Source organism: Gracilinanus agilis, chromosome 2, assembly GCF_016433145.1.
Source record: "Gracilinanus agilis isolate LMUSP501 chromosome 2, AgileGrace, whole genome shotgun sequence".
Classification (NCBI taxonomy): domain Eukaryota; kingdom Metazoa; phylum Chordata; class Mammalia; order Didelphimorphia; family Didelphidae; genus Gracilinanus; species Gracilinanus agilis.
The window spans coordinates 264,832,968-264,854,524 of NC_058131.1; the positions used below are offsets into that span (position 1 = coordinate 264,832,968).

At 41.9% G+C, this 21,557-nt stretch overlaps 1 protein-coding gene across 1 annotated transcript; it reads left to right on the forward strand.

The window, feature by feature from the left end:
• The first annotated feature begins 8,666 nt into the window (after positions 1 to 8,666).
• On the forward strand, positions 8,667 to 20,516 carry BIRC7 (baculoviral IAP repeat containing 7). The gene is made up of 7 exons (XM_044661165.1): positions 8,667 to 9,228; positions 13,745 to 13,844; positions 14,164 to 14,242; positions 14,559 to 14,607; positions 17,701 to 17,910; positions 18,864 to 18,935; positions 20,323 to 20,516. Exons 1-7 carry the CDS (start codon positions 8,667 to 8,669, stop codon positions 20,514 to 20,516), a joined length of 1,266 nt encoding a protein of 421 aa, XP_044517100.1.
• The last annotated feature ends 1,041 nt before the right edge of the window (positions 20,517 to 21,557 follow it).

A 21,557-nucleotide genomic window follows, 5' to 3' on the forward strand; every position in this document is an offset into this window, starting at 1 on the left:
ACAACTGGAGGAGGTAGGTGCTTTTATTATCCCCATTGTATAGTTGAAGAAACTGAGGCAAACAGAGATTTAGTGACTTGCCTAAGATCACACAGCTAGTAAATGTCTAAGGCCAAATTTGAACTCAGTTCTTCTGGTTCCAGGACCAACACTCTATCCATTGTGCCACTTAGCTGTCTCAGCTATCCCTAAATCAGATGTTAACACTTTACTGCTCTGAACCCTACCAGAAGGATAGGTATGGAAGGATATGTATGTTATATTTCTCAACTCCTTCAATGTTCAAAGGGGGTACAAGGGTGGGGATTAGGAATTAGCTGAGCTCTTTGCCATTGGGTCCAACCCCTCTCTTTAATTATGGGGGGAGGTTCCCTGTACCCCAGTTCTATTTCATCACCAATAGACTAGCTATAAAGAAAAAGGTATAATCACAAATATACAGGGATGATTCAAACATAGCAAGCATATTCTCTACCCTTTCCTTTGTAACACTTCATATTCAGGGGAGGGGAAAGGGATGAGGTTCATAGCTTAGCTCAGTTCCTATATAGCACAGTCCCAGTTTCAAGTCCAAAACCTCCTTTGGACTCCAGTGCCAGTCACCCTTACTTCTCAAGGCTTTCTCACTAGGGTGACTGCAACTTTTGAAGGGTACCTAAAATTGAGGGGAAATGAAACTGAACAAGACGAACATGACAGGGCAATTTCTTGGAGCCATATTAAAAGAAAACAAGAACAAGGGAAGGCTTCCCTTCTCACTGTTTCATGATACCTACTCTATGTGGTCTTTAACCTTTAGAAGAGAGAGAGAGAGAGTAAGGGAAGAAAGACTGTCCCAATCACCCCAGTTTTGAATAGAAACCCTATCACAAAACTCATTGGTATGGGAATCTCTCTCTTCATTGGTGGAGATGATTTCTGTGGAGAGGTAGGACAGAGTTGTCCAAATAGAAATAGTTTTACTCTCTTCAATCTTCTTCAGAGCTCTTGAGCCTCTTCAGAAGCTTCTGGCCTCTTGATTTCAGAAGGAAAATGGAAGGAAAAGACTGGGGAGAGATGAGAGGAGCTGGCTGTCTGCATAATGATTCTATCCCCAGCTTGTTACAGTAAAGACTTCAGGGAATTTCCTCTTTGAATGAGATGGAACTCTTGATTGAGCTAAGTTACCTTGCTCCCAATGTGAGAGCTCTTCACTCTGTATTGTTTAGTATATATTGTCCTATGTATACATTTTCTGGTCTATGTTTTGCTATGATTTGGATAAATGGGCTTTGAGATAGGGGTTACATGGGAAGGGAGGCAAAATATACATCTCTTAGCTTCTTCTCTACCCACCCACCCCCACCTTCTCTAAGGGAGACTTTAATAACTACCAGAAGGAAAGGAGGGAATTGGGTCTAGAGGCCACTTTGCTCTCCTTAGAGCTAGAATTTTATCTGCCTGCTCCCTTAAATATTATGAGTCTAGTAGATATAATTTAACTTCTGTACTCTGAATCATTATTGGGGAGTTGGGGAAGACCTTAAGTTTTATATCCAAGGCTTGATCCCTTTCCTACTAACACCAATTCCACAATGAACACACATTAGCAAAGAGCAAAGACATCCATTTATCAAAATCATAGCAAAACATAAACAGAGGGGATTATATCATGGCCCCAAAAGGAATCTGATTAATCAAATGGAATGTAGGAAAATGAGTCAAATCCTACTTTCCTCATAATCAAGTGTGGGGCTTTCCTCCAACATAATCACACCTACCTATTATTCATTTTTTCCTTCTTTCTATGTCTACTCCTTTTCATTGCTCTAATTATGTAAAGTTCTTAAGTATTTTAGGTACTTTAAATATCTTGGATATGTAAGGGGGAAATAGGGGTTTTATGGGTTCAATATATTGAAAGGTGGTTGCCAGGGGAAATTTCTCCAATTAAGGAATAATCTCAAGTCAAAATTGACTTTTATGGTGATTTATTTACAATTAGGAAGGTTGAAGGTAGGGAAATTGAGAGAGAGAAACTCTGGCCCAGACCAGAGGCCTGGACCAGGTAAGAATTTAGAGGTCCAGCAGAGGGGCACAGAGGTTAATTAAACAAGGCTTCTAGCCACAAGGTCTTTTACAATTAGAGAGGCAAGAGAGGCCTCCCTGAGGGTAGAGCCAAGGGGGAAAGAGAGAGGGTCAGCCTAACTTACCCAGGTGATAATTCAAAGGGAAGCAGTCAGTCCCACCAGAGTCTCAGCATTCCAACACTCCTCCATGAACTAGAAGAGGTCCTCACTAGATGCTCTCTTCCACCCGAAGACCTCAGCTGACTGAGGACCTTCTCCTTTTAAAGGGGTCACATGCATCACTTCCTGTTCCTCCCTCCTAATTTGCATGTCCAAACACAATAGACAATTCTCATAGACTGCCCAGGGAGCGGAGCTGGTCAGTTGATTACCTCCCAGAATTAGAGGTGTTCTCACCTTTGGTGATTAAATCTAAAGATGGGCAGTGTAGACTTAATCTAATTATCACAGATACTTTACATACCTTACCTTTTTGAAGTATCATAGTTATCTTAATTATTTCAATTATCACCTTCCCAGGTACAAATGTTCTCAATTCAATTTTATCAAACCCCTAAAATTGTCCCTTTACTTTTTTATACTTCTCTTGAACATTGAATTTGCTCATCAAATTTTTCCAGCTCTGTTTTTTTTTTTTTTTTTTTTGGTCAGGAAAATCTGAAATTCCTCTGTATTGTTACATGTCAGTTTTTCCCTGAGAGGATTTTGTTGAGTTTTGTTGGGTATGTAATTCTAAATTGTAGTCCTAGACCCTTTGCCTTTTGGAATACTATATATCATGCCTTCTGGTCCTTTAATGTAGAAGCTGCTAGGTCTTATTTGTAACCCCAACTATAGCTACTCAATATTTGAATTGTATCCTTTTGGCAGCTTATAATACTTTTTTCCTTGGCCTAGGAGTTATAGAATTTGATTATAATGGTCCTGGGGTATTTTATTTTGAGGTCTATTTCAGGTAGATTGGTAGATTCTCTCAATTTTTATCTTTCTCTTTTGTTCAAGAATAATAAGGGAGTTTTTTTCCCTAATGATTTCTTATAATATGGTATCCTGACTCTTTTTTAAATTGTGGCTTTTAGGCATTCCAATTATTCTTAGATTATCTTTCCTAGATCTATTTTGCCAGGTCAATCATTTTTCCAGGGAGAGATTTTAGGTTTTCTTCTATTTTTTTTTCATTTTTTAAAATTTGTCTTATTTTTTCCTTGATGCCTTATGATTTCATTAGTTTCTGTTTGTCTAATTCTAATTTTTACAGTCATTTCTTCCTAAAGTTTTTGTGTTTCCTTTTCCATTTGGCCAATTCTACTCTTTAAAAGAGTTGCTTTCTTCAGTGTTTTGTTTTGTTTTTTAGTCTCCCATTTCCATTTGGTTCACTCTATCCCTTAGGGAGTTATTTAAGGTATTATTTTATGCCTCACTTTCCTTTTGGCCTATTCTAGTTTTTAGGGAGTTTTCTTCAGTGAACCCCACTCCAATCCCCCAGCTATTGAGTTTTTCAGTCAATTCTCTTATTATTTGGTTTTATAACTTAATTTCTTTTCAAATTCTTCCAGGGGTTCTTTTGAGACCTGAAATCCTTTCTCCCTTTCCTTTAAAGCTTCACATGTTTCCTTTTTGGCATTGTTGTCCTCTTCTGAGTTCATATTTTGGTGTTCCCCATCCCTAAAGTAACTTTCTATGGTCAGGGTTTGTGTGTGTGTGTGTGTGTGTGTGTGTGTGTGTGTGTGTGTGTGTGTGCATTTTTGCTTATTTTTCTATTTGCTGTTTTTTGTCCCATTACCTTATCTATCTGTTGAGGTTATTCTCTGTTTCTGGGGTAGAGGGCACACTGCTCCAAGCTTTCAGAGTACTCTTCTTTGGTACTTAGGATGGGATCAGCTGCCCTCATTCCTCATGGTGTATGTGTTGAGGAGATGACCCTGCTGGCTTGCTCTGGGGTGATTAGCAATTGCTTTGCCCAGTTATATTCAGCACTCCCTGCTGATAGTTCCTTTTTTTTCATGGGCTGGGTTGATTGCCACCCTGCTGCTTCCTTGCCTGTGACAAGAGGCCTGGGCAGGTCCCTGCTCTGGGCTCCACTTCCTCAGGCACTTGGCACTCACGTGGGAGTGAGTAGGTGACCGTAGTTCCAGATCTCCCTCTCTGTTCCGTTAGCCCCAGGGTTCTGCTGCTTATAGATATGAGTAGGATCCTGAAGTCCTAGATCCTTCCCTCTGCACCCTTGTAGTCCCAGAGCTCTGCTGCCAAGTGGTTCCTGAAGTTCCAGTTCCCTTTTCAGCTTCCTTGTGACCTCAGGGCTCCATTGCCATGTGAGAGTTTGTAGATTTCCAAGTCTTTTCTGCTTTCTATACCTGTATAGAGTGGCTCAGACCGGACTTTTTCCCATTCTGAAGCTTAAGTTGCCTCTGGTCGAGTCATTATATGTTGGGCTCCAAGTTCTGCTGCTTCTCATTGATGCTGTGCTGCCTGGACTGCTCTCTCCTCTTACCCCAGTGAGACATAGTCCTTCAACTTTCCTTTGTTTTGAGGTTTTTTATTTTCTTTTTTTTTTTTTTGGTGTGTATATGGAGGGATGGGGTGAACAGAGCATCCTTTACTCTGCCATCTTAGCTCCAACATGCAATAACACTAACGCTAACTTTTAATGTAACATTTAAGAGGGTTCAGGAAAGACTTTTTATAGAAGATGGAATCTTAACTGGGACTTAAAGGAAACTGATGCAGCTAAAAGGCGGGGGTGAGAAAGGAGAGCATTCTAGGCATGGAGAACAACCAGTGAAAATGTTTTGAGATAGACCGTCTTGTGCAAGAAATAGCCATTGTTACTAGATCACAGAGTTGGTGGTAAGAGAGTTTATCTATGTTCCAGTCACTGTAATGTGCTGAACATACAAAGAAAGGCAAAAAGACAGTCAGGCCTGGTCCTTGAGGAGCTAAAGGCTAATAAGGGGAGAAAAAAGGAAACAAATATGTATAAACAAGCGATATACAGGATAAATAGGAAATAATCAACAAAGGGAAGGCATCAGAATTAAGAGGGATCAGGAAAGGCTTCCTATAGGAGCTAGAATTTTAGAAAGCAGTTAGTGGATTGAGAGCCAGATCTAGCAACAGAAGGTCCTGGGTTCAAATGTGGCCTCAAGACACTTCCTAGCTGGGTGACCCTGGGCAAGTCACTTAACCCCTATTACCAGGCCTTACTGCCCTTCTGCCTTGGAACCAACATAGAGTACTAATTCTAAGCTTTTTTTTGGTTTGGGTTTTTTTAAGGTAAAAATTTAGTTGGTACTTGAAGGAAGATAGGGGATCCAGGAGGCAGAGAAAAGAAGGAAGAGTATACCAGGTGTCAAGAACAACCAAAAATGCCTGCAGCCAAGAGATGGAGTGACTTGTGTGGGGAAGAGCAATAAAATTAGTGTTATTGGATCAAAGAATACTTAATGGGTTATAAAGTATTAGAAGACTGAAAAGGAAACAGACTATAAAAGGCCTTGAATGCCAAACAGAATTTTGTATTTGGTTATGGAAGCAATAGGGAACCACTGGAGTCTGTGGAGGAGGAGGTAGCATGTGACGTCATGTGGTTTATGAAAATCACTTTGGTGATTGAATATAGGATGGTCTGGAATTGGGAGGGACCTGTGGCAGACAGACCAGACAGCAAACTATTGTAGTAGACCAGACATGAGGAGGGATGTGGAAGTTTTCAGTAAATGGTCTTGATTTTTTCAATAAAATATGAGGAAAGTTTCTCTGATGAAATGATGGGGAAAAGGCAAGCCATGGGAGGTTTGAGGAGGGAAGAAAAGGGTTGAAAGAGCAGATCTGGACAGTGAGATAGTGAGATGATAAGGGAGGCATAAAAGGATTGAATAGTAACATGAGATTCCGTAATATAAATTTGCAGTGGATCCAGTGAGAAGAGTTGCACAATTTTCTCCACCTTCATTCAGCAGCAAATGTGTAGGAATAAAGGCAGTGGTTGGTAGCAGTGATCCAAGACTGAAGATTGTTGTTGTTCAGTTGTTTCATTAATGTCTGACTGGACTCTTTGTGATCCCATTTGGATTTTCTTGGCAAAGATATTAGAATCTTTGCCATTTCTTCCCCCAGCTCATTTTACAAATGAGAAACTAAGGCAAATAGGATTAAGTGATTTGCTCAGGGTCACACAGCTAATAAGTGTCTGAAGCCAGATTTGAATTAAGGAAGATGGATCTTCCTAACCCCAGGCTGTGCACTCTCTTTATGTGCCACCTAGCTGCCCAAATTTGACTTTAGGTAAAGAATTCTGAAAGAAATCTGCATTCCAGAAAAACACCCATGTTAAACTCTAGTGTATAGTACTGTGTATTCTTCTCTTTACTCCTGCCTGTCAGCATGGTGCAATGTGGCCTCCTAGCCCCATACCAAAAAACCCAAACAAATAAACCCTCTAAATGAAAGCAGAACTGATGTGTTGCGGCTGCCACTGCTGCCAGATTGGAGGGCCAGCAGTAGAGAGGAGTCTTTTGCCTCACTTTGTTCACTGGCATGCCCTTCTCTGCCCTCCCCCTCCCATTGTGCCCCTCATGTCTGTCTTCCATTGACACTAATGTACCTTGTGTTTGTTCCCAGCCCTTCCTACTCTCACTTCTCTGTGCCGGACCCCCATATGTCCTCAACCACGTGCTGGCCTACTCCCTCCCTTCTGGGGTCCCCTTCTGGTCTCCCTCCCTTCCAAAGGTCCATTTATGTAAAGAAAGAATTATTTGTTTCTAGGAGATTTTACTTAAGTAAAAATCAACAGGAATTGGCAACAAACTGGCTATGTGGGGATGGGACAGGGGTGGATGAGAGTTCATCCTAGCTCATACCTAGGTTTCGATCCTGGGTGCCCTATACAGTAAAAGGGGAGTCTAGAAGAAGAGAGATTTTGGAGGGAAAGATAATGAGTTTCATTTTAGACATGATGAGTTGAAGATCTCTATGGTAGAGATAGCTAATAGGTAGCTGGAGATGTTAGTCAAGAAGTTGAGAGAAGTCAGGATTAGAAAAGTGGATCTTAGAATTATCAGCATAGAGATGGTCATTGAAAATATGGGAGCTATTGAGATCACCAAGTGAAATAGGATAGAGGGAGAAGAGCAGAGGTCCAGAATCCTGAAAGACATCCTCATTAAATGGGTATGACCTGAACAAAGATCTAGTAGTGGAGATAGGGAAGGAATGGTCGGATCAAGAGGTCAGAGTAGTTGTCAAAAACCTAAAGAGAAGAGAGTATAAGTAGAAGAGGGTGATAGGTAATGTCAATGGACGGTCTCAGAAAAGACTACAGAGAAGTCAAGAAGGGTGAGTATTGACAAAAGGCTATTAGAGTTGGCAATTTCTCAAGAGATCATTGGTAACTTTAGAGAGAGAAGTTTTGATTGGATGATGAGATCAGAAACCAAACTGTAGGAAATTAAAAAAGAGTGAGAGAGAAGAAAATGGAGGTATCACTTATAGATGGCATTTTACCAGGGTTATATCCTGTTTGTGCCAGAAGCAAGACTTGAACTAAAATGTGTATAATCCAGATCGAATTATCTGCCAGTACTGGGAGGGAAAAGGGAAAGGAAGGAGGGAGACAAATTTGATCAGATAACTTATGAAAACTTATGTGGAGATTTTCTTGTTATAAGCAATTGTGTGTGTGTGTGTGTGTGTGTGTGTGTGTTACCTAACAATGAGAGCTATTTAAAAGTGGCATAGGCTGCCCCAGATGGTAATAACTTTCCACTCACTGGATATGTTCAAATAAAAACTGGATTGAACAGTCAAAAATTAAAAGACTTGAACCAAGGTCCCCCCTAGCTTGGAAATGTTATAATAGGGATGTACAATGAAAATAGTTTGGAGACCACTGTCCTAGCTTCTCTCAAAGTTAAACTCTCCTTTTATTTTTCTTGGGAATGCGGGCTTATATTCTTAGTAGAGCAAGAGCCAGAATTGACCTGCAATTGAGGAATAGATATTTTAATGTAGTCTGGAGGAGGGTCCTGTGGGGAAGTGAAGAGGGGAAGGGATGCTTGCAAGGTAACCATCTTTTCATATGAAGGTGAAAATTAGATGCCAAGTTCAATTTTTCTCTTTACATGATCCTTTGCTCACAGCCCACCAGAATCTCTTAACAAGATACATGACCCTCCAACTTTGACTAGAAACTGTCCTATGTCTAAATACAACTAACAGCAACTAAATCTCTTCTGATTTATTCTCTGAGTTTTTCTCCTATAATGTTCTGGGGTTAAGATCTACTCTGACCAGGTTCCATGAAGCCAGATTTGATAAGGAATGACTCTTGTTTGTTCTCCTTCCTTTTTCTTTTCCCTGCAATCCTCCCTGGCACTTTGGTGCTGAGACAGACCTCTTCTGGAGCTGTTATCATTCCAGCGAAGGCTCTGGCTGTGAGCCCTATGATTCTGGGATTGACCACTGTCAGAACATGTGAGGTGGAATCCCTGACCCAGTGCTTTCCAGAAGGCTAAGCCAGCAAATTTGGAATAGTCCAGAGCATGTCTCCTCCCATTTCCCTTCCCCCTACAGTGGCCCAGGGCAGGCATCCAGACGGGCATGATAGAAATGCTAGTTTTCATTTCCCAGTTTTTTGAAGGGGAGGCCACACAGCTCTGGGGGAGACAGGAAGACCCGAGTGTGCAAGAGGTTGAGCCCAGAATGGGCAGTGAGGCAAGTCGAAGAAAGACATTTCAAGACTGGCCTCCTGAGGGGCCTGTCTCTCCCCAGGACCTGGCCAGAGCTGGCTTCTTCTATGTAGGCCCTCAGGACAGGGTTCAGTGTTTTTGCTGTGGTGGGATGCTGGACAACTGGATGGCTGGAGATAGCCCCATCCTAGAACACCAGAGGTTTTTCCCCAAGTGCCAGTTTGCTCTCAGCACGCATACTGGCAACATTCCTACCCAGGACACTTCTGACAGTGTGGATGGACAAATCTTGAGTCAGTTGCAAAGAATTTCAGAGGAAGGCGAAGGGGAAGGGAATGAGGCTACCCTGACCACCAGACCTGCCTATCCAGATATGGGTGTAGAACAGATCCGACTGGCTTCATTTCACAACTGGCCATCAGCTGCGGTGGTGTGCCCTCAGCAACTGGCCAGAGCAGGCTTCTTCTACACAGGTAGGTTGGTCGCTTTACTTCACATAAGCAGATTGCGAGGCTTGCAGCATAGGTTTTAGATTGGAAAAGAGACCTTTTTCATGTTCTTGACTTGAGTCTGGGGTTATTTTTGCTCAAAATCATTTGCCCCTGCAAGTCTGTGGGATAGGCCAACTATGAATGGGAGGCCAGCTGTGGTGACAGATTGGGTATGTCATACAAACTGATCCCTGACAGTCCTGACAGGTCTCTGACAAGGAAGGCTGGCTTTACTTGGCCATTTGTCAGACTGGGGGAAGCCATGTGTCTAAATGGGGTATAAGAAGGAGAAGTTGGTGCCTTGAAAGCCGCCTCTTTTTTTTCTGTGAACATTTCCTTTTTCCTTAGCTATATCACTCCTTTCAATCACTTGGAATCTTCATAGATTCTCACATATTTCCATTTTAGAACCTGTTTTAAGGTAAGATTGGTCACAGTGTTAATGGAAGTCCTAGTGTATCATTCCTTGTGGGATGCTCAGTCTGGCTAGAGTTGAGCTTGTGGAGGTCAAAAGACATTTTGGAGTGGTGCTAGGATTTAGACCAAGAAATAACCTTTAAGATCACCTTGTTCAGTTCTCAATTTACAAACAAAACAAGGGACCCAGAGAAGGGGAGTTTTCCCAAGTCAGATTAGCAGCGGCAGAGACAGAATTCCAATTGAGGTCTTCCCAGTCCAATGTTCTTTTTTTGCTATCCCTTGGCAGCATATATGAGGGTGAAGTGTTGGGTCTTTGTCTCAGTCTATGGTAGGTTAGTATATCTATTAGTCAGATAGTTCAGGAGAGTTTCTGGGGAGAGTAGAAATGGAGTGGGATGGTGACTGGGCCTCTTTTTTGTTCTGGACAAGGATGGTTCCAAAGGAACTTTCTTTCCTTTGTCTATGTTCACTGTGCCTTTTTCCCCCTTACTGAAAAAAATAAAAGTGCAAAGCATAGGTCTTTGCTTCTTTCTCCCCTTTCCTCTGTAAACTTTGTGAGATCTGATCTATTATTGCCATCCTGGTTTTACTAATGAGATGAGGTAGATATATGGGAAGTCCTATTTGTATCTTTGGAGCTGTTTCAGCACCATTCTATAACACACACTCTGCTACCATTTCCTCCAGTCTGCCTTGTCTGAGAATCATAAAACCATAGCTTGAGACCACAAAGGAACCTTAGAGACCATTTGGATATACTTCCTTATTTTACTTTTTATTATTTATTTACTATTTATTATTCCTCAGGAAACTGAGTCAGCAAGTCAATTGGTATTTATTAAGCACCTTCTGTCTGCCAGGCATTTTGCAAAGCTCTGGGAATACAAAGAAAGGCAAAACAGTCCCTGTTCCAAAAGAGCTCACAGTCTAACAGGGGAAACAATATGCAAACAACTGTGTACAAACAAGTTATGTGTGGGATAAATTGGGGATAATGCACAAAAGGAAAGCATTAATCTTAAGGGGATCAGGAAGGACTCCTCATAGAAGATAGAATTTTAGCTGGGACTTGAAGGAAGGCAGGGGAATCCAGGAAGCAGAGATGAAGAGAGAGGGTGTTCTAGAACATCCAGTGAAAATGCTTTAAGTTGGGAGATGGAGCGTCTTGTTTAAGGAACAGCAAGGAGGCCAGTGTCACTGGATCACAGGGGACATGATAGAGAGGAGGAATAAGATGTGAGAAGGTAGAAGGGGGTTAGGTTGTAAAGGAATTTGAATCCTGGAGGCCATAGGGAGCCACTACAGTTTATTGAATGGGGGAGGAAGGGAAGGGTGATATGATCAGATCTATGCTTTAGATTTTTTTGACACCTGAGTAAAGGATAGACTGGAGTGGGGAAATATAGGGAGACCAGTCAGCAAGCTATTGCAGTAGTCCAGGCTTGATTGAGGTGATATACGACTGCAGCACGGTGAGTGGCAGTGTCAGAGGAGAGAAGGGGGGAATCTATCTGAAAACTTCTCTGAAGGTGAAATCAACAGAGAGAAGTTAAACAATTTACCCAGGGTTAAATAGATAATGCTTGAGGAGGGATTTGAACCCACATCTTCCTGAATATAAGCAGAGTATCCCCTCACTATACTATCCTTTTCTTTTGTTCTTTTTTTGGTTTATATCATAATAAATAGCTCACTCAAAATGGAGTAGCCAAAAGGCCAGAGGAAGTAGATAAGAACATTTTTGTAAGTTGAACTTGAGTCTCTTATCTTGACCTCAAGGGCTCAAACTAGTCTATGACTTCTATCTGGGATCTGATCCAAACACCGAGAACCTAGATTTAAGGTCAAAAGCAGTTCAAGAGGGTAGAAGTATTTTTTTTTATTGCTGTTCATCTCATTTTTTTAATTAAATTTAAACATTTATTAATATTCATTTTTAACATGGTTACATGATTCATGCTCCTACTTTCCCCTCCACCCCCCGCACTCCCCCCACCCATGGCTGATGCATATTTCCACTAGTTTTGTCATGTGTCCTTGATCAAGACCTATTTCCAAATTGTTGGTAGTTGCATTGGTGTGGTAGTTTCGAGTCCACATCCTTAACCATGTCCACCCCAACCCATGCGTTCAAGTAGTTGTTTTTCTTATATGTTTCCTCTCCTGCAGTTCTTCCTCTGAATGTAGGTAGCGTTCTTTACCATACATCCCTCAGAGCTGTCCTGGGTCATTGCATTGCGGCTGGTACAGAAGCCCATTACATTCAATTTTATCACAGTATATCAGTCTCTGTGTACAATGTTCTCCTGGATCTGCTCCTTTCGCTCCGCATCAGTTCCCGGAGGTCTCTCCAGTTCACCTGGAACTCCTCCAGTTTATTATTCCTTTTAGCACAATAGTATCCCATCACCCGCATATACCACAATTTGTTCAGCCATTCCCCAATTGAAGGACATACCCTCCTTTTCCAGTTTTTTGCCACCACAAAAAGCGCAGCTATACATATTTTCGTGCAAGTCTGTTTATCTATGATCTCTTTGGGGTACAAATCCAGCAATGGTATGGCTGGATCAAAGGGAAGGCATTCTTTTATAGCCCTTTGAGCATGATTCCAAATTGCCATCCAGAATGGCTGGATCAGTTCACAACTCCACCAGCAATGTATCAATGTCCCAATTTTGCCACATGGTGGGAGATACCACAGCCCTATGGTGGGGGAAATGGGAAATGTGGAGGATTCCTACAGCTCAATTTTCCACTCCAGCTCCCTTACCTCCAAAGTAGAATATCTTCCTTAGCTGCCCTCTTCCCTTCTCCTATTTTTCATCAGTCTTAAGATCCTGAATATTTTCCAGCTGAAAACAATCTCAGGACTGACCTTTGAAACTTGAACCTACAGCTCAGTTAGAGGTCACCTCTGAGTCCTTTGTCTGTTTAACACTGTGGTCACTGCAGACCAAGTGGGTCATTTATCACCTCAATGAGACCTCCCCCCAACCCTCCACACAATTGTCCTAGCTATTTTTCCTTGCATAGTGTAGATTAGATGGCCACTTGCTCACAGAAAGGCATTTCTTCAGAATGACTTGCATTAACCCCAGGCCCCAAGTTAGCCCTGGAATTCGAATTTATCTACTCCTATTTCTCCCACAGTAAATTACTGGGACCTTTACTAAAGGGGTCTGGCTCCTCAGAGGACAAAGGTCAGGATTAGCAGCAAAGGATACTCTCCTAGTGAGCTAGTCAGGATTGTTCCCTGGAGACTGTCACCTAGTCATAGGGCCCATTGTCCCAGGGCTTGGGGGATTACTGTTCACTCTCATAAGTGCCAATTTTATTTACTTCTCTGGGTGAGAAACAGTTTTATTGTTTCTCTTCTGGGTTCCTTCAGTTACCCTATAAGGGAATCTAATCCTGAATGGAACTAAATGCCATATTTTGGGAAATATTTAGTCTTACGAGGAGGGTACAAGAGATACTGCATTAAATCATAATAAATAGCTCACTCAAAATGGAGCAGCCCAAGAGGCAGAGGGAATAGATCAGAACATTTTTGTGAATTGCATTAGAGTCCTCTATCTAGACCCCAAGGGTATAAACTGGTCTGTGACTGCTCCTTCTATCTGGGATCTGGTCCAGACACAGAATACGAAGAATATGTAGTAACAGGGGTTGACATTTATATAGCATTTTAAGTTGTGTTGTGTGAAAAGTTTATATACATTACTTCATTTGACCCTCACAATGCCCCTGTGAGAATTATCCCCATTTCATTGATGAGACTCTAGGAGGTAAGGTGACTTACTCATGGTCACACGAGTAGTATATATCAGAGACAGTACTTGAATCAGGTCTTTCTGATTGCAAGATTGACCTGCTATCCACTACACCATGCTGCCTTAGAATAAATAAGCCACTGGGATATTGATGAGCTTCTGGTCCAGGCTTTGCATCAAGACAGCCATCTGGTATAACTGGTCCAGACAATCCTGCTCCTTCTCCAGAGCAACTGTCCCAGCTGTCTGTCAGTATCCATGAGATGGCTCTGCCCCCCGGAAACCTCTTTGTGCTCTTTCAGGCCAGCATGACCATGTGAAGTGTTACTACTGTGATGGGGGCCTGAGGAACTGGGATCAAGGAGATGACCCTTGGAGAGAACATGCGAAGTGGTTCCCTAGGTAATTTGGGATCTTGTGGGACTGTTTGTGTTGGAATATGCCTAGTTTTCTCATCTAGGTGTTTGGTGTACCAGTCATAGATGGACATGATGCTCACTTTCAAGGGGCTCACAGCTGAATAGGGGAGACCAGGCAAATCCACAGGTCTTTTCAGGAACATCTCATTGTATTTCATGCAATGTCCCCTATAACAGGTGTTATGCTTCTGTAAGAGAAAGAGAACTAGACCTGCCCTAGAGAAGTTTATATTGGCTTTAGAAATCTCCCTTGCCCCTTCCTCCATACTCACTCCCCATTTACTATTTTTGTTCCTTTTTAGATGTGAATTTCTGCTTCAGTCCAGGGGCAGAGCTTATGTCAACAGCATCCAAGATTCCTCCAGTCTGCTAGATTCCTGGGTAAATTCATCTTGATTTTTCTTATAGGGCTTTTTTGAGATAATACTTTTTATTTTTTTTAAAACTCTTACCTTCTGTCTTAGAACCAATACTGTGTATTGGTTCCAAGACAGAAGAGCAGTAAGGGCTAGGCAATGGGGGTTAAGTGATTTGGCCAGGGTCACACAGCTAGGAAGTATCTGAGGTCATATTTGAACCCAGGACCTCCCAGTCTCTGGGCCTGGCTCTCAATCCACTGAGCCACCCAGTTGCCTCCTGGAGATAAAACTTAAAAAAAATTCTGCTGTGTTGTTTATTTTTTTAATGTAATTTTCAGGGTCATGGAGAAGATCCACGAGAGGTAGCTCCTACTTCTTCTACTCCAGGTTAGTTGGAAATATTTTTCTTCTTACCATGGTAATCAGTTCAAGGTTTAGGGAGTTGAAATGACTTACCCAGAATCACATAGCAGTTAGCATTCAAATACCATAAGCATCCTGATTTCTAGCCCAATGCTCTTTCTCCTCTGCTATGCTAAATGCCATCTCCTTGCTGCCTACTCTTTTCAGATACATGGAGTATGGACATTTAAAATGTAATAAACTTTTAAAAAATATTAATGTACAATTCCTTTGAACAATTTTCTATCTTGATGTTCTGGGTGCTTCACTTGTATTCAAGAACAAGCCATCCTGTTAGCCTAATAGTCCTATTTGACTGAATTGGTACATTGCTACACTTTACCAGCAATAACAAACCCTAAACCCAATTGAAAGGTTGCTTTATCTTCTCTTCCTGACTTCATTTGAAATTTGGCTCCTAAAAACTACAAACAAAGTGCCTTGAACCCAGAAAATATTCAGTAAATGTCCAGTAATACTGGTTGAAATTCAGGCTAGGCTGGACCACAGCTCAGTAGGAACTGCACCATCTAGACTTCAAAAGCAAGCCTTGGTCAGTTTCCACATTCCTGACTTCTGTCAGATATGAAGTATGTGGAACTTGCCTTCCATTGGCTCTGATATTATCCAGGTTTATTGTATTCTGAAGGTGGGAGATGGATAGGAGGCTAAGAAAATCTGCCATTGGACTTAAGGCAGGCCTAGTTTCTCTTTAGTATTCCATTCATTCAGAACAAGTCCCAAGTCAAACCAGATTCCTTAAGAAGTCAAAGTATTCATTTCCTGATGGGCAATGCAGAAAGTGAAAACTTTGGTCTGAAGTACCTTCACTGCATTATCCCTGATCTTATGGGATCCTGCCAGCTTTGAAGGGCTGTTTTCCCCACCTTTAAAACTAGGAAAATGATTCTGAAAGGCAATTTGGAACTATGCCCAAAGGGCTTTAAAAGACTGCCTGCCCTTTGATCCAGCTATACCACTGCTGGGTTTATACCCCAAAGAGATAATAAGGGGAAAAGACTTGTACAAAAATATTTATAACCACACTCTTTAGAAAAAAATTGGAAAATGAGGGGATGCCCTTCAATTGGGGAATAGCTGAACAAATTGTGGTATCTGTTGGTGATGGAATACTATTGTGTTGTGCTAAAAGGAATAATGAACTGGAGGAAGTCCATGTATACTAGAAAGACCTCCAGGAATTGTTGCAGAGAAAAAGGAGCAGAACCAGGAGAACATTGTACACAGAGATGGATACTCTGTGGCACAATCTACTTCTCTACTAGCAACAATGAAATGATCTAGGGAAAGAATGCTATTCACATCCAGAGAAAGAACTGTGGGAGTAGAAGCACAGAAGAAATACATGGGTTGATGGGGATATGATTGGGGATGTAGACTAAATGATCACCCTAGTGCAAATATTAATAATATGGAAATAGGTCTTGATCAATGATACAAGTAAAATCCAGTGGAATTGCTCATTGGCTATGGGGGTAGAGGAGGAGAAGGAGAAGGAAAGTATATGATTCATGTAACCACGGAAAAAATATTCCAAATTAATTAATTAAATAAACTTTAAAAAAAGAAGTAGAACCAGGAACAGGAAAAAAAATAGGAAAATGGAGGCCCAGGGAGCCTAAGTGATTGCCAGGAGTTTACGTGGTGAGTTAGCATCAGAGATACAGCTAAAGTTCTGGTGTTCAAATTTCTGGCCTGGAGTTCCCTCTTCTACAGTAGGCTATTTGCCACTTTTGTTGGGTGGCTTGTGAAAAGCATGGCTATGGAAGCAAGCTTTCTTCTTTCTCTTTAAATCCTGAGAACTCAAACCTTATAGAGAAAGTCTTACTTTTGGGGCCTCATGAACAACTAACTCTTTAGGAAAAGAAAATTGGGCTTTGTTTCTGGAATCTTTCCAGGAATTCCAACATCAAAAATCACTCAGCAAACATTTAAAAATACTGCATGGAGATAAGAGTACTCAGGTGGGCTCTGAGGGAGACACAGCAGCATAGATACAAATCTGTCCCTACTTTCATAAAACTTGCAGTCCAACAGGATAGGATACATACAAAATGGTTGGGAATATGCCTTCCATCAGCACTATCTGCCCTCTTGCCTCTAAAACTGTGGTTAAAACCCTATTTAACTTGCCCAGTAAGAATTGCCCCTGTGGTGCTTTAAGGAGTTGAAACAAAGACCAAGTGCCTTCCTGCATCCCAGGAAAAGAACACTGGAATAGAGCCAGAAGACCTGTATTGAAATCACAGGTCTCCCTACCATCTTTGTGTTTTATGCTCTTACTGTGAGTATTTCTTTCCTTCCTTAGGAAATGAAGGAGTTGGACTAGATACCCCCTGAGGTCCCTTCTGGCTCTAACAGTCTGTGTTTCTGTGATGTTTATGGGGAGAGGGTTTGGGACTAATGCTGCTGCTATAAATTAAGCATGTTTTCACAGGCTTTTTTCTTCGTACTATAATTGTTTCAGATGACATGGCTATTGGCATAGATTTTGATTTAGGAGTTCTCAAATCTTTCTTGTATCTCCTAGCAATCTCCTGAAGCTTATGGACTCCATTTTGGATGTTTTAAAATTAATAAAATAAAATATATCATATTCCTGAAGGAATTAAATTCAAATTCAATTAAATATAGTTATCCAAATTTTTAAGAAAAAATAAATTACTGGAATGTCTGAAATCTGAAGTTTATTTCAATAGATTGAGATTAGGTTCTCTTATCTGAGGGGTTTCTAATTTTCCTCCCCACATAGATATGACCTCAATATAGACAGTTTTCCCATATGAAATGGCTCCTTTTTTTTTTTTTTTTTTTAATTTTTGGACTTTTAAAACCCAAGGATGACCTACCCTTAAACAGTCACTTACCTTTATGGAAACAGGCTAAATGGAGTTATATTCAGGATGTGGGCTGGGATACAAGTAGAATTGTTCAGAGGCTAAGGACTAAGCTAGATGCCCCTTCATCTCTGACCCTGCCCTGTGACACCAAGGGCAGCAATAACAACAGCAGCACATCTCCTCTTGGGGTTCAGTGACTCTTCATTCCACTTTGCAGGTAGCCCAGGAAGCCTGGCTTGGCTAGCTTGGCCAGCTTGGCGGCAATCCACAGTGGTAAAAAGTGTGCTGCAGATGGGGTTTGAGCAGAGCATGGTGGAGAGGTTGGTTCTGAGTAAATACAGGCTGGCAACACCAGCCAGCACGTCAGTGTCTCAGCTGGTCTCTGATCTAATCCAAGAGGAAGAGAGGAATGCAACAGAGACCAGAGGTACAAAGCCTTCTTCATTGCCTGCTTTAAGTGGGGAGGGCTTGTTCCAGTCTTCTAAACCCATCTCCCCTCAAAGGCCTTCCCTGAGTCCCCCCACCTTACTGGGTAGGAGGCCTCTCTGGCCTCTCCTTCCTCTAATTTTGAATCTCTGATATGTGTTACTCTTTTAGGCACTTATCACTTCCTATCTTTATACTATTCTTCTATTGTTACTTTTGTGTCTTGTCCTTCCTGTAAACTCCTTAAAGTCTGGAATTGTCTCCTCAAAAAGTGAGTTGAGATAATTACTTAAGTTCTACCTAATAAGGTCCCTGACTTCAAACTCTGGATTTTGTCTGAAAAATATTGGAGGAGGACTTCTCCGTGGGTCAGCATGAATGTTAGAACTCATCTAACTCATCTTGGGGTCACTCTTGTCTCTCAGTTCTGTGTGTATGCGGAAGGTGGGTAGATCACTATAAGGGGATATTCAATGGTTAAGGTATGGAGCATGTGCTGTCTGGTTTCACTGACTAGGTGAAACTTCTCCCCTCCCTCTAGTCCAGGGGTCAGCAATGTATGGCTCTCGAGCCATATCTGGCTCTTTTGAGGGCCAGATATGGCTCTTTCTGCAGGAGCCATAAAGTCCATTTTTTTTCAGGCGCTGTTACAGGAGCGCACACTGTGAGCACTGTACAGCTCTCACAAAATTACATTTTAAAAAATGTGGCGTTTATGGCTCACACGGCCAAAAAGGTTGCCGACCCCTGCTCTAGTCCCTACCCGTTGTATTATTTGGGGAATAGATGAATGAGATTCTTTTTATGGAGGAAATTTTCTCCATTAGCCTTGAGTCTCTCCTGAAAAACTTTATAGCAGTTATCTTTGGCAGTCATAGGGGGGCTCTTGTGATATATTTTTTTCCTTGTGTTGATTTGGGAACATGATAAAATTTCTAACCTATCTTCCCACAGCACCTGTTCCTATGGCATCTGAATCAACTCCACCTAGAAGAGAAGCCCAGCCTGAACAGATCACAGAAACAGGTGAGGGCCAGGCAGGCTCCATACAATATTTTTACTTTAAAGTTTATTGTTTACCTTCTGTCACCATCTTGGTTCTAAGTCTTGGTACCTGGACAGGCCAATTCAGTGATTAGAGCACAATACTAATGAAGCAAACTCTGTTGTCACCAGTTGCTCTCAGAGAAACTGTTCTTTTGACAAAAAACTGAGGTCTCTAACAGCATATGTCACATGGGCATTTAGTCACATGGGGAACTAGGTAAGAGAGTATGGATGTTTCAGTGCAGTTCATCTCCACTGCCAGGAAAACAACTGAACACATTCTCTATTGATGATGAGTCAATAGAATACTTGGGCTATAATCTTAAGATGAACTAATAGGAACATAACAGTCAGAATTAGGGTTGAGATAGTTTTTCCCTCTACCCTGATCAGATCCATCTGGAGTCCTGTGTTTGGTTTAGGGAGCCATGTATTTAGGAGGGATGTTGACAAACAAGACTATATCAAGGGGGCAGCTGGGTAGCTCAGTGGAGTGAGAGTCAGGCCTAGAGACGGGAGGTCCTAGGTTCAAACCCGGCCTCAGCCACTTCCCAACTGTGTGACCCTGGGCAAGTCACTTGACCCCCATTGCCCACCCTTACCAATCTTCCACCTATGGGACAATACACCGAAGTACAAGGGTAAAAAAAAAAAAAAAAAAAAAAAAAAAAAAAAAAGACTATATCAAGCTGAAAGCAACCAAGAGGGAACTTAAAACCATGCCATATGAGAAGACTATTTTGGAAAGTAGGGAGGGAGTGGGGGAAGAAGGGTCTGTTGATAAAATCATCAAACATTTGGTGACCTGACCTGATAATGAGTTGATCACAGGGTAAGAGTGAGGAGATGTAGAAAGTCCAAATGCTCCACATCTGCCCTTATTAAGTCAGGAGAAAGAAGGCCCCCAGCAGGTTGGTTAATCCATTTATGTTAGACATATGGGAGGACATGGTCAAAAGTCACCCAGATTGGGGCAGGTATGAATGGGTTGCAATTAAACTAATGACATCATAAATTCATTTGAGTCTCAGATTAGACCTTTTGTCTCAGAGGGTCAACCTTTGAGCAATGGGTGGAAGTTGCAGAGATTCAGATTAAATATAAGAAACTTAACAATGGCCAAAATTCAAATGGATTTCCTTAAGAAATAATGAGTTTCTCAGTAATGGAAATCTTCAAAAGACATTTAGATTATTACTTGATAGGGATTCTGAAAAGGGAATTCCCATTCAAGTGTAGTTTGTTCCAGAGACCTCTGAGGCTCCTTCTGAGATTCTCTGATCTTCATACCTGAAAGCAGTCTTTTTTAAAAATTAAGATCCTGTATCTGTCTTCCTTTACCTTTGCTCCCTGACCTTGTCTACAGGACCCCTGAGCACTGAGCAGCAGCTGCAGCAGCTAAAAGAGGAGAGGACATGCAAAGTGTGCATGTATCAAGTGGTGTCCATTGTCTTTGTTCCCTGTGGCCACCTGGTCTGTTCAGAGTGTGCCCCAAACCTGCAGCAGTGCCCCATCTGCCGAGCAGCCATCCATGGGAGCATCAGGACTTTCCTGTCCTAGCCAGGCTCTGATCATCTGAGCCATGCTTAGGTGAGTTAAGAGGCTCTCTCCATAATTACTCTGCTATGAAACGGCTATGACTTTGGTCAGGTTATAGTCAGAGATGGCAGGGGACTTAATAAGGATCTAGCCCAACTCTCCCATTTATTAAAACAAAGATATAGGCCTAGAGAAAAGCGTCAAGTGGCACAAAAAAAAAAAATGGTCTGAAGTTCTAGGCTAGGCCAAGGTCAAATGACTATTCTGTTCCCTGTTTGTAATTGGAGCTTACCCAAATGCAGATGTGGCAGGAAGGAGGAGAGGAAGAGAGGAAGAGAGAGAGAGAGAGAGAGAGAGAGAGAGAGAGAGAGAGAGAGATGGAGAGAGAGAGATGGGGAGAGAGAGATGGGGAGAGAGAGAGAGAGACAGAGAGAGAGAGACAGAGAGAGGAGAAAAGAGGAGAGGCGAAATTGCTGTTTTGGAGAAGGGCTTTGCAAAGAAAAAAGAGTGCTGTATAAATTCTATGAATTATATTTAACTCTTGGGTTTACTTGAGTGCACAGCCTTAGCAGTGTGGCACAGTGGGTAGAAAGCTAGTCTTGACATCAGGAAGCCCAGGATTCAAATATTACCACTGACAGGAATTAGTCAACTGACTGGACAAATGACTTAATCTCTCAATGTTCCAGACAACACTCCAAAGGCTATAAATTGCAGAGAAGGTGCCAACATACCTAGGTTGAGGTAATTTCCTCACCTGAGAGTTCTCTATACCAGTGAAGTCATGGGCTTAGACAAACCTTATCTTTACTTTCTCATGTGAGTGGCTGAAGGCTTGGCAAGGATGATAGAAAGGCAGTCTGGTCTATAGAAAGCTCCAAACCCTATTATTGTGTCCTTTTCCATTGGTGCCCCTCTCCAATCCAGTCCCCAAGTAACAGGGAAAATCAACCCTCCCTAGATACTCTCTCTGACTTGGCCCTTCTAGGAACTGCTGAGTTTGGGAAAACAATACTGGTTTTGGATCGTTGAAGACACTGGGATAATGGGGGGACTCGTGAC

What these genes read in the sequence shown, in the direction of transcription:
- BIRC7 (XM_044661165.1), top strand. Translation starts at nt 8,667, where the DNA reads ATGATAGAAATGCTAGTTTTCATTTCCCAGTTTTTTGAAGGGGAGGCC. An exon ending in CATGCGAAGTGGTTCCCTAG is followed by an intron (nt 13,845 to 14,163) that starts GTAATTTGGGAT and finishes GTTCCTTTTTAG; the next exon opens with ATGTGAATTTCTGCTTCAGT. An exon ending in TCCTACTTCTTCTACTCCAG is followed by an intron (nt 14,608 to 17,700) that starts GTTAGTTGGAAA and finishes TCCACTTTGCAG; the next exon opens with GTAGCCCAGGAAGCCTGGCT.